This window comes from Myotis davidii, unplaced genomic scaffold, assembly GCF_000327345.1.
Source record: "Myotis davidii unplaced genomic scaffold, ASM32734v1 scaffold9553, whole genome shotgun sequence".
Taxonomy (NCBI): Eukaryota; Metazoa; Chordata; class Mammalia; order Chiroptera; family Vespertilionidae; genus Myotis; species Myotis davidii.
The window spans coordinates 1-11,543 of NW_006284270.1; the positions used below are offsets into that span (position 1 = coordinate 1).

An 11,543-nucleotide genomic window follows, 5' to 3' on the forward strand; every position below is an offset into this window, starting at 1 on the left:
TTGGATTAGCCAGTTTTCAAAGGTTTCTTCCCCTTGGGCTGGTACCGCTCTGCTGGTAAACAAATTCATGTTTCTTTCTGCCATGCTGAACCTTAAAGGACCAAGACTCCTCCCCAAGGACCTCAACATGGAAGGGGCCCAAGGAGGCAAGAGTGTGTTTTGCCGCCAGCTATTACCCACATGAGTAATGATGCTAGCCATGACCAAATGATCAATGGTCGCCTACATGTATAACAAGATGCTCAGGCTTTTAGAAAAGCCTAATCTGCAGGAGGAATTCCCAAAGCAATATTCCTGGGCTCTGCCTTCCTTGTATCTCAATAGGAGCTTTAAAAAAAGTGGTGGGGGGATAGAGGGGGTAAAGTCAATAAGGTAGTAGAACTCAGGGAAGCAGCCTGCAATAGGTTTCTCAACCTTCCTGAACATCCTGCAGTACATTTTATATTTGCCCACTGCCCTAAAATTAACCTTCAGGAAACTGTCAATTACAACCATCTTGAGCTAGGGGGTGTCCCATGCTAACAAGGATGCTTTTCAGAGCCACATCCATCCCCTCCTACCAATCATCCAGGAGGGAGGAGGATGGGCAAACTGTAGCTTGGAATTCCAGGTAAAATAGTGTGTGGAGCTGAACCGGGTGCTCAAAATAGAGTGCAATGGTCTAAGTCTTACAGATTTGTGGTAATAAATTAGATTAAACTCTTGGTCTCAGGTTTCAACTATAACCCCTTCTCAAAGTTTGCTGGTTATTTCTCAGATTCTTACCAGAGCTCAAAAACAAGGGCACACCTTTATTTCACTTCCAGACTCTGCAACAGTTGCCCTCCGTGAGAAAGTTCCTTTCTGGGGTAGGTCGACCTTTTACCACTCAGGGTCGAATATTCCAGTCCTCAGATTGCATCATCGTGGAGGGCAAGGCAGGGAAGAGAAGAATCAGAAGCAGCCTCATTCCCACCACCACCAACCACCCAACCACCGCTGTATCCAGACAGAAAATTCCCTCTCCCATCTTCTGAATACAAGCCAAAGCGACCCCTACATTACATTTTCTCAAGGAAATCTTCAGCCTACCAGCTCTGCAATTAGCCACACAGATTTCAAGTTCTCATTTGGCTTTGGAGGTCTACCACCTAGAAAGGGAATAGGAGTTGGAACAAACACCAACATATTCCCCTCCCGGAAGAGATGAAATGAAAAGGGTTTCAAGGCAGATAGCTAGCGATTCATCCCCACCCCTTTCCCCTAACTACCCCTCCTGAAAACGACCCCCCTCCTCAGTCTAGGCAAATTCTACCCACTAGGCAGCATCCAGTGACACCCCCACCTCCTCCCTCCAGCCGGGCTATGGGAGAGCTCCTTCCCCTGCCTCACAGTTTTTGATTCCCCAAGCGTGGAGCCACCCAGTACTGCTGGAGCTTCCCTGAGTCTTTCACTACGCCAGGCAGTCGCACCCCTTTTCTTTACCTGTACTCATCCGGTGGACAGTGGATGGTGCTGAGTGGACAGCAAGGTATGCCGTCTTCAGATCTCTGAGGCCCTGAGGCGGGGGTGGGGGTAGGATGTTGCTTCCTAGGCCACTAAGCGAATTGGGGCTGCTAGAAGGAGCTGCTCTGCAAGGCCGCCCAGCAAGGGGGAGCTGAGTTGAGGCCTCATAGTTCCCACAGCAGCGGAGGCGGCCCCTTCTACCCACAAGGCCCTCCCAGCAGCCATGCTTCTTTCAGCCTTTGCCCATTGAGACAAAAGAGCATAATGAGCCTGGCGGCGCGGCCAATCAGTGGGACGCGGGGGCGGCCTCCCTGGTCAGCCTCGGCCCAAGCCATAGCTAGCAAAAGGGGGGAGCTACTCGCGGGGGCTGCGGCACACAGGCGCGAGAGCCAGCATAGTGTCAAGTGCAGCTGGGAAACACCGGACTCGGCCGATTTGCATTTTACCCGTGAGTTTGTTGCTTTTCTCTTTGCTTCCCTTCTCCCACTCAACCCTTCTACCGTACTTTCCTTAGCACTCTGCGACTCGATGTCTTAAGCACAAGGTGGGACAGAAATCAAGTAAACAATAAGAGTTCCTCACCGTTGTATAGTAGAGGGAAGGGGGGAAAGCGTTTACTGAGAGCTTTCTACTTGCAGATGCTCTTGCATTAACATTCATTGATTCTTCTCAGCAGGCTTGGGAAGAAGGTAGCAGAGTGCCCAGCTTAAGCGCCCAGGCAATATGGTTAGGAAGTGCGGAGCTAAGAGCTCATGCCCAAGTCGACATGTCTGATTTCTAAGGCTGTCTCTTGCGAACACTCCTCCCTCCCTACTCTCAGATTGAGGGTTAGTGGAGAAGAGCCAAAGTGGAGATTGGAGGGCTCATTTAGAATTACAAAAAAATAGTCAGCAAGGACTACTCTCTCTATTTCATAGATAAGGAAACAGAGAGGTTAAGTATGTTGCCTGGAACCACATAGCAAATAAGCATCAGCTTCGATTTTGCACCCAAGTCTGCTGCTCTCTGAATGCTATTTGCTCAATTGAGCTTTTTTTTTACATTAGTGTTCTCAAACCTTATCAACAGCAAGCAGTCTTGGTGTGCTGGTAGTGCAGAGGGAGGGGATGAGGAGGCTTCAGGGAGAGGGGTGTGGGAAGACATGGGCAACTTTTACATTACCCATTATACCCAAGAGGAAAGTAAGCTAACTTTCTTTCTCTTTTTTACACTAAAACAAGTTGCCAGTTTTTTTTTTTAAAGTAAAACAGTATTTCTACAGCTTATGGCCCCAAAAGAGATAAAGCTCAGAGGTGAAATGACACCTGAAATTACAAGGTGAAGCCAAAATTTGGACCAAATCTCTCTGATGCCAGAACCCATGCTATTAACCAAAGTGTGGATACAAGGCTGGCTGCCTCAGAATCATTTTGGAGAGTTTGTGAGAAATGTAGATTCCTGAGACCCACCTCTGGGGGATTTGGATTTACTAAGACTGGAATGGGGAGTCTGATTTATATTTTTAAATACTGCCATTGTTAATTCTGAGGTGTAGAGAGATTTGTGAACCACATCAGGTGAGTAGGCCTGCTGCCAATGTACCTGTCCACAGTATATCTGTCATAAGATGCAACTCCAGAGCTGAGATTCCTACCTAGGGTCTTTCCTGAAATTGTTGGCAAAGAATTTGGACCCTGTCTATCTTTCTGAGTCCACAGCTTGGTAGATTTTCAAATAAGTCAGCCACCCAGAAATGGTTAAGAACCACTTCCCTACAACCTTTCTTTATAGCATCTTCCTCTTTCAACTTGATTTTGAGAAAGAAGTGTGAGAACGAAACAATTTGATCTAAACCAAAACCATAGCTCTCTGCTTCTGATAGAGCTCTTTCATTTCCTGGCTTCAGGACAGGTTGCTAGGTTGCCCTTCTGTGAGCTCTTGAGGGGACCTCTCCTTTGCTGGATTTTCCATCACTGGCCCCAGAGAAGTAGCAACTCCATGGAAACGGCATGCAGGGCTGTCCATAGTGAAAGGGTTGTGAAGCCAGGGGCTGGGAAACCTGCCCCATTTTCCGTAACTTCTGGTTCTTGGAGAGCAGGTCTTTACTTCACTTACTAGTATGTCAATTATCGCTAGAAGGCTTCCTATGGGTCTTGTTCTTGACTTCTGTTGCTTGAAAGCAAATGCACAATCTGATTCCCTTTTACTGATGAGTTCATCTTCAACCTGCCAAGGTACTTCACCTGCTCCTTTCTGCCTTCTTATTTACAGCCCCAATACCTAGAGTTCCTTGAAGTAAACAATTCAGATTTGGAGATGAAGCACTTTCCATTTGAACACTGTGGACTTTTTCTTGTGGATGGAACAGTGAATGGGGTAGAGGAGGGAGGTAGAAGGTTCATCTTACACAGTCAAGAGTGATGCTGGAAGTAGCTCTTAGGTTTCCTTTCCAGTGGTTTTCAACCTTCTGGCCCTTTAAATACAGTTCCTCATGTTGTGACCCAACCATAAAATTATTTTTGTTGCTACTTCATAACTGTAATGTTGCTACTGTTATGAATCGTAATGTAAATATCTGATATGCAGGATGGTCTTAGGCGACCTCTGTGAAAGGGTTGTTTGACCACCAAAGGGGTCGCGACCCACAGGTTGAGAACCGCTGCAAGTTTAGACTCTTGCTTCTGCTCTCCAATCCCATGACATCTGACCCTGGGGTTCAGTAGATTCTTCTGTGTTTCAATTGACTTCCTCACCAAATTAGGTGATCTGCAGTTGACTTGGTGAGGGTGGGTCAAATAGGACAAATAATAGATCTTAAAGCTCTGACAAAAAAAATAGTGAAAGGAAATGGATTGTGTAAATGTGCCTGGATCTGGTCATTAGAACAAAGTGGGAAGGTCTCTGCCCAAGGCTGGGAGGAAGATTTGCTCATTTGGCTCCAACTGGGTACAGAGCATCCCTTATCTCTGGCCTCAATATGTGGACTGTGTTCCAATTCATGGCTTTATTGAGACCACATTTTCCAATTTCTACAAAGGAACCTTAATAGCACAAAGTTTAGGGAGATAAAAGCTTTCAGTTGAACAGTTGAAACAACAATGGTTGTCCTTGACTGCCTGCCTCTGTGCCAGGAACTTTCCATCTGTTATCTTATTTAAGCTTCTCAGCAACCCTGTCAAGACAGGCATGCTATTCCATTTTGCAGATCCAGAAACTGATTTTTTGTGAGGTTAAGTAAATTGCATAAGCCACACAGCTGGTTAGTGGAGGTACTGGGACTCCAATGCAGGGCTGTCAAACTCCAAAAGCCATGAATAGTTCTTTTGCTGTCTTCCAAACACATAATTGAAAATGGACTCTGCAGATGACCCAGTACATTAGACTGATTTTAGCCTTTAGAACAATGTAGTTGTAATCTTTATTCCTGGGATCTCATTTTTTAAAGTGAAACTACTATTATAACTTGTGGAGCAACTTAAATACCAAGTATTGTGCTAAGCATTTTATATTTTTCATCTCATGCATCCTTCATGACAATAATTTTACAGATAAGTATACTGAAGCACAGAGAGGTAAAGAGACAGAGACTTGGCTAAGGTCATAAAGCTAGGAAGTGGCACTGCAAAATTCAAACCCACAATGCACTGCAGTGTGGAAAACAAATGTGGCCCTCATTCTAAATCATCTCTCTGTTAGCCACAGCTGTATCTCCTTCCCATGGTCTGCATCCAGCACCATGCACCACTCATGCTTTTAAGTCACAGTGCCTTAGGCCTCTTCCTCAGCCTAGAATACCTGCCCTCACTCCTCTACTTAATGAAGGTCTGCTTATTGGTTAAAGATCAAGTCAGATGTCCCTCCCTGAAGAAAAATTTTGGACTGTTCCCTGTCCCAGGTGGAATACATAGCTCTTGCCTTTCTACTCTGTCCTTGATTACACACTTTATTTTGCCTTCCAGTGTAGATTAGCTCATTGTTGACCTGTCTACCCCACTATATTCTTAAGCCCTTTAAGGTAGGTACAAAGTCCTATTCACTTCCAGCTCCACAGTGATTTACTCACAGTTATTCACTAGATCAGTGGTCAGCAAACTCATTCGTCAACAGAGCCAAATATCAACACTACGATTGAAATTTCTTTTGAGAGCCAAATTTTTAAAACTTAAGCTATATAGGTAGGTACATTGTTATTAACTTAATTAGGGTACTCCTAAGACTTAGGAAGAGCCACACTCAAAGGGCCAAAGAGCCGCATGTGGCTTGCGAGCCGCAGTTTGCTGACCACGGCACTAGATGATCATACTGAATACATGTTTGTGAGCTGACCAACAGATTGGCTCAGGTATGCCCTGAATGAATGGACAAATGTGGGACTGGATCCCTGGATGGTCACACAGGCTGTCCATCTGTACTAGTCTGGCCAGGGGAGTCTGGAATCCCCTGGGCTCACTTTAGTAGGCTACAAATGCAGGAGGCACAGGCCAACTCCAGGCCCAACCTGTGGTCTTGACTTTGAAATTCATCTTAATGGGGCAGATTGTCTGCGATTGTTTAACACCTTGACATTTACAGAAGAAAAGTCTTTCCCACCTCCAAATGAACATGGGATTGGTTCCATCATACCACATCATCTGGTTCTGGCTGGCCTGAGAATGTCCCACAGGAGCATTTGCTCTGTGGAGACAGATGTGAGGTCAGGAAGCATCTTATTTTTATTTATTTATTTTTATCGAGGCCACCATGCTATGGATGCTCAACCACTTTATCTCATTTGATTTTATTAATCGTCACAAATACATATTGAGAGAGATCTATTGTCCTTATTTTATAGCTGAAGAAACCAAGACTTGGTGAAGTTTCTTGAACAATCAGACAACTAAGTAAATGTGGAGGCAGAATTCAGTCTCAGGTCAGTCTGTCCCCAAGACTAGCATCTGAACAAGAAAAACTGGACTCTCCTCACCCCCCATTAAATAGGAAAAATTAGATTTATAAAATGACAAATTAGATGTTTAAGATAAAATATGTCTAAATAATTCACCTTTAATCCCTGAAAATGACTGGAAAAAGGCGTAAAAAAAAATCAGGGATGGAAAAATACAATTAATTCCTCTATCAAATATTTGCCAAAATTCCCCCATGTCAATGCCCTGACATGCACAGTATGAGGATACCTAGGGAGATTTTTACCCGGTTTTCTCATTTTGTAACTCAGATGGAGGAGACTACAAGATGTAAATTAATTTCTAAAGGTCGCATAGGATTGGGACGTTAACACAACTGGCACTTAGAATGATGGTCTGCCAAATCCTAGCTCCGTTTTCTCTCTGCTTATGCAGCTAGGAAAAAAAAATGTTTTTAGGTTACTCAGGAAAGTATTGGAAGGAAGTGGTACATTGTTGCACTCTGAAATAGAAGAAGGAACAGACATTTCCCTCATCACTCATCTTTATTTAGATGCGGGTAAAAGTTGGAGAAGAGGTCCTTTGGGAGGACAGCTGTGGAATATTAGGAGGCCCTGTGGCTTTAGGAGCCTGAGTGGAGCTACCTCCTGCCTGGAGTGAGGAAGGTGTCCCTTTGGCTTTGGAGAAATGGAGGTCACTGCTAGGCCCCAGAGGGATGCGAGGAGTGGGCCTCTTTAGCCTTTGCTCCTGGCCAGTGCTCAGCTAAAGGGTTCCAGGCAGAGGGGCCCTCACAGTCTCCTGGTCAAGGGGTGAGGAGGTGGGGCTTACAGCAAACATGGAATGTGGGGTGGGGGAGGAGTGATGGCACAGCAGGGGAGGCTGAGCCTCTACCCCCTCCACCAAGAGAGAGTGTGAGTGTGTGGCTTGAGGTGGGGGGTTGTAAAATGAGATTGTGGGATCCTGGATGGAGCAAGAGTAAGAAGCCAGGGAGGAGCTGAGGGGTGATTCTGGAAGGAGGAGCCCTTTAAGTCAGGTTCTGGGTGCAGCAGTCCAGGAAAGGCTGCGTGGGCTTCTTGCAGTGCCTGGCTTCTCTCCCTCCCTCTGGGCCTCAACCCTCTTTGCCCCTATTAAGTGGGCCACCAACTGCTAGCTAACTAGAGCCCCAACACCTCGCTCCCCTCAGGACCACAGGGCCCAGAGTTCTGTGTGAAACCTCTGGGTCTGCAGTTCCTACCAGGCTTCCTGTCGATCTAAATGTGAGTCCCCAGCCTGGTCATCTGCCCCCACCCTCCTCCTCCTCTCTCCTACTCATACATCTATGCTTCCTCTTCACACACCTTCTCCCACTGCAGCACCCTGTCCTCTCAGCTTAGTTGGAGCCCCTATTTCCTTCCTGACAAGCTCTCTCAGGTCCTCAGATTCACACTGAGCATTAATTTTTTCTTGAGCACTGCTTCTTCTCTTTTTATAATGATTCCGACTCAGAGGCAATTCTGTCTGCCCTCTCCCCAGGACATATGGTAATATGGAGATGTTTTTTGTTGTCATAACTGTTTAGGGCAAAACTGGTGCTACTGGCATCCAGTAAGTAGAGGCCAGGATACTGCTAAATATCCTACCATGCACAGGATAGGCACTAGAACAAAGAATTTTCTGACCCAAAATGTCCATAGTGTCAAGGCTGAGAACCTCTGCTCTCTCATACAAGGTTAGGCATGGAAATTGCTAGGTGCAGAGTCTTTTGGTGCTGAATTTCTAGGAACAGCTCCTCTTTCTATTCCTCATTCTGGATAGGGGAACATGAAACAGCTACAACATAGGCAAGAATCTACAGAAACAGAGTAGAGGAAGACTCACCACGCCTAAAACTTCCAATTTTTAAAGGCAGCAACTATTGAATGCCTTTCTGCTGTACAAGATAGTGCCACTTTTCAGAAAGAGAATAGCAACTTATTATTCTAGCAACTTATCAAATGTGACTTTTCATGTGGTGAAAACAAAATATAATAGGTTTTGGAGCCCTCCTTCTCCAGTTTTATTCAATCTTAAACTTCCTTTGAATATTAGAATATTTGCTGTGTCAGCAAAACACTGTAGAGGTGACTCCAGAAAAACTAACTGCCTTTGTTTTAATTCTTCCTTAAGAGAGTTATTTCTCAGAAACTGGACCAAAGAGTGGCTTGTTTCCTGAAACTCATAGTTCTCTTTCTAACTAAGCAGTGAAAATGCTCACCAACAGATTTAATAGTCAGCCTAACTTATTCCCCCTAACTCTTGCCAGTTTATTCCATCTGCACCCAGTTGTCTCCAGCATGGGGGAACCGAACCACTCTCCCGGGAAGGAGCTTCAGCACTGGACGCAAGCAGAGACTCCTGGAAAGAAAAGCTGGCATTCCCAGGCCTATGCCCTTGGGGCCATTTCCAATTTTATGTCTACTTTTCTGACCTTTCCTATTTATAAGGTTGTATTCCGGCAACAGATCCATGCTGTGGCGGTGTCAGAGGCTCTGCGACAGCTTTGGCAAGAAGGCCCCCAATACTTCTACCGGGGAATCTACCCGCCTCTTCTCTCCAAGACATTGCAAGGGACTCTACTATTTGGAACTTATGATAGCCTGCTGTGCTCTATCTCCCCTGAGGGGCCACACTCTCTGGGACACCGCTGGGCTGCAGGGCTCATGTCTGGTGTGGTGGAGGCTGTGGCACTCAGCCCCTTTGAAAGGGTGCAAAATGTGCTCCAGGATGGTCGCAAACAAGCTCGCTTCCCTACCACCTTCAGCATTCTCAAGGAATTCAACTCTTATGGGCTTTGGGGGCGGCTATCGCTGGGGTACTATCGTGGTTTCTGGCCTGTCCTTCTCAGGAACAGCCTGGGGAGTGCTTTGTATTTCTCCTTCAAGGACCCCATCCAGGATGGCTTGGCAAAACAAGGCCTACCTCACTGGGTCCCTGCCATGGTGTCTGGCAGTGTCAATGGAACAATCACCTGCCTAGTTCTTTATCCTCTGATTGTACTAGTTGCCAATATGCAGTCCCATATTGGCTGGCAGAGCATGCCCAGCCTGTGGGCCTCTGCCCAGGACATGTGGGACACTCGGGGCCGAAAGGTGTTCCTGATCTACCGTGGAGGATCCCTCGTCATCCTAAGGTCCAGTGTGACATGGGGCCTCACTACCGCTATCCATGACTTCCTTCAGAGGAGGTCTCATTCCAGGAAAGAGCTGAAAGACTGACTAGCTTCAGAAAGTGTGGCCATGGCAACTTTGTTATTCGAAGTCTTCTTGGGTTGGTCTAAATAGCTTACTTCTTTGGCTTGGTTATCTAATACAATCATTCTTAGGATATTTGAACTGTCAGTGCACTAGAGAAGTTCCCAACCACCAACCTGTTGGGAACAGACAAAGCCTAGTATCCTACCTTGGTCAGAAAGAGAAAGTCACTCATGCCAGTCCACAGCTTCAACAGCCTTGGACTTAGGAGGCCTATAAATAACTTGTCAACCAGATGAAATGTCATTTCTTTAAGGAATTCTTTGATAATAAGAGGAAAGTTTAAAAGAACTTTAATTAGGCACTGTGAGTTTTGGGACCCCTCTTGTTCTCTGGACCAAATTGAGTGGAGGACCAGGAACTCCAAGTTCAAAGAACTAAGCTTGACTCTTACGATGGGGATTGCATAGAACTTCTCAAATGGCTATATTTTCATGACATTGTTCACTACACCTGTCACCACTACTCTCATTTCTCACAACTATGGGTAGCTTCAGGGTGGCAGTTGTAGCTGGGAATTCTAAATTAGACTTGTTTCAATTGATTAGGTGCCAAAAGAACTGTTGAGCTGGAAGTGGCAGTGGGGAGAGTTGTGGTTCCTGGATATATAGAAAGAATAGACTTTGAAGGAAGCAATTTAGTTGCATGTAAAGTAGAAAAAAATTACCATATATTGCTTGGAATTATCTGCGGGGACATTTTTGTTAGCAAAGCAATGGCATTGCCTAGAAACCACTTTAGTTTCCCTAAGAAATCATCACAGATCATTGCATATTTTATTGCTGTCGATATAGTCACTGTGACATAAATTAAAGATCAGAAATCTTAGCCTGTAGTTCAGAGCCATTCAAAGTATAGTACTCATAACTTTTAGCATTTCATCACACCACTCTCACTTACATAGATTTCATATACCAGCCAAACTGGACTATTGTTTTCTCCCCCCAAATGCCCCAAACTTTACCATGGCCATACTTTGGCCCACACTTATTCTCTTCACCTCCAGTGTCCCTTCTCCACATGCCAGTCTGCCAAAATCCTTCCAGACCTCAAAGTCCAGCTTAGAGGCCACCTTCTCTGTGGCACCTCTCCTGATTACGCACAACTGAATGTGATGGTAGTCTCTTGTGATAACTTAATATATGGCGCTGATTCCATTATGTTACTAATGTCATGTGGCCCTGTGTTCTTGGTGTTCTTCAATACCTCCTACTAGACTGTAAAACTCCTAGAAGGCAGGGATTCTTGTACACATGTTTAAATCTTCTATTGTGCCTAGGTGCTCAATAATGGTTGAATTATTGAATTGATTATCAAACTGTGATATGGTCTTTATCCTCAGGGAGCTGTCTCTTGTACGTGAAGATAATGTCACCAACTCACCCTCAGCAAGAGACATACTTTTGGGGTGTGATTTTGTTTTCTCTTACAGTGGGGCCTTGACTTACAAGTTTAATTCGTTCCGAGACTGCGCTCGTTAAGGAGCTCGTTAACTCAAATTACTCTATCAACTCAATGCAAAAAATCAGCCAAGAGACAGCTGGTATCTCAAAAAACTCGTTAGTCGGGACACTCGTAAGTCAAGACCCTACTGTATTAGTATATTTAGTTTTGTGTTAATGTTGCTGCTGCTGATAATAATGATAATAAATGGCTTTCAACTGGAACATTTGACCAGTTTGTTATTCATGGTATGTTTGCTATTAGCAACACTTTAGGAACTGAAATTTCACTAACAGAAACATATTGCTTAACAGTCTTTTTAATTTCAGCTGGAATTTTGAGGATTTCCAAGATGACATATGTTGCAGTTTTACCCTGATAGATATGATAATGACCTCCACTTGCACATCCATACCCAACTGAATTCGTCATTTGTAATGACATGATTGTAGATCCTTGTAAT

At 44.9% G+C, this 11,543-nt stretch overlaps 1 protein-coding gene and 1 long non-coding RNA gene across 4 annotated transcripts; one reads left to right on the top strand and one right to left on the bottom strand.

Annotated features, from left to right (window-relative positions):
- On the bottom strand, positions 1-1,926 carry LOC107184310. 3 transcript variants are annotated; one of them, XR_001515130.1, is made up of 4 exons: positions 1,465-1,926; positions 1,072-1,130; positions 766-889; positions 7-327 (listed from the first exon to the last, which is right to left on the bottom strand). It is a non-coding gene; the product is annotated as an uncharacterized LOC107184310 (long non-coding RNA). The 3 variants fall into 3 exon arrangements; XR_001515129.1 differs by having other exon boundaries at positions 1-49; positions 766-1,130; XR_001515128.1 differs by having other exon boundaries at positions 766-1,130.
- Positions 1,927-8,456: 6,530 nt separating this feature from the next.
- On the top strand, positions 8,457-11,098 carry SLC25A53 (solute carrier family 25 member 53). The gene has a single exon (XM_006754310.2). It carries the CDS (start codon positions 8,594-8,596, stop codon positions 9,599-9,601), a length of 1,008 nt encoding a protein of 335 aa, XP_006754373.1. The 5' UTR covers positions 8,457-8,593; the 3' UTR covers positions 9,602-11,098.
- The last annotated feature ends 445 nt before the right edge of the window (positions 11,099-11,543 follow it).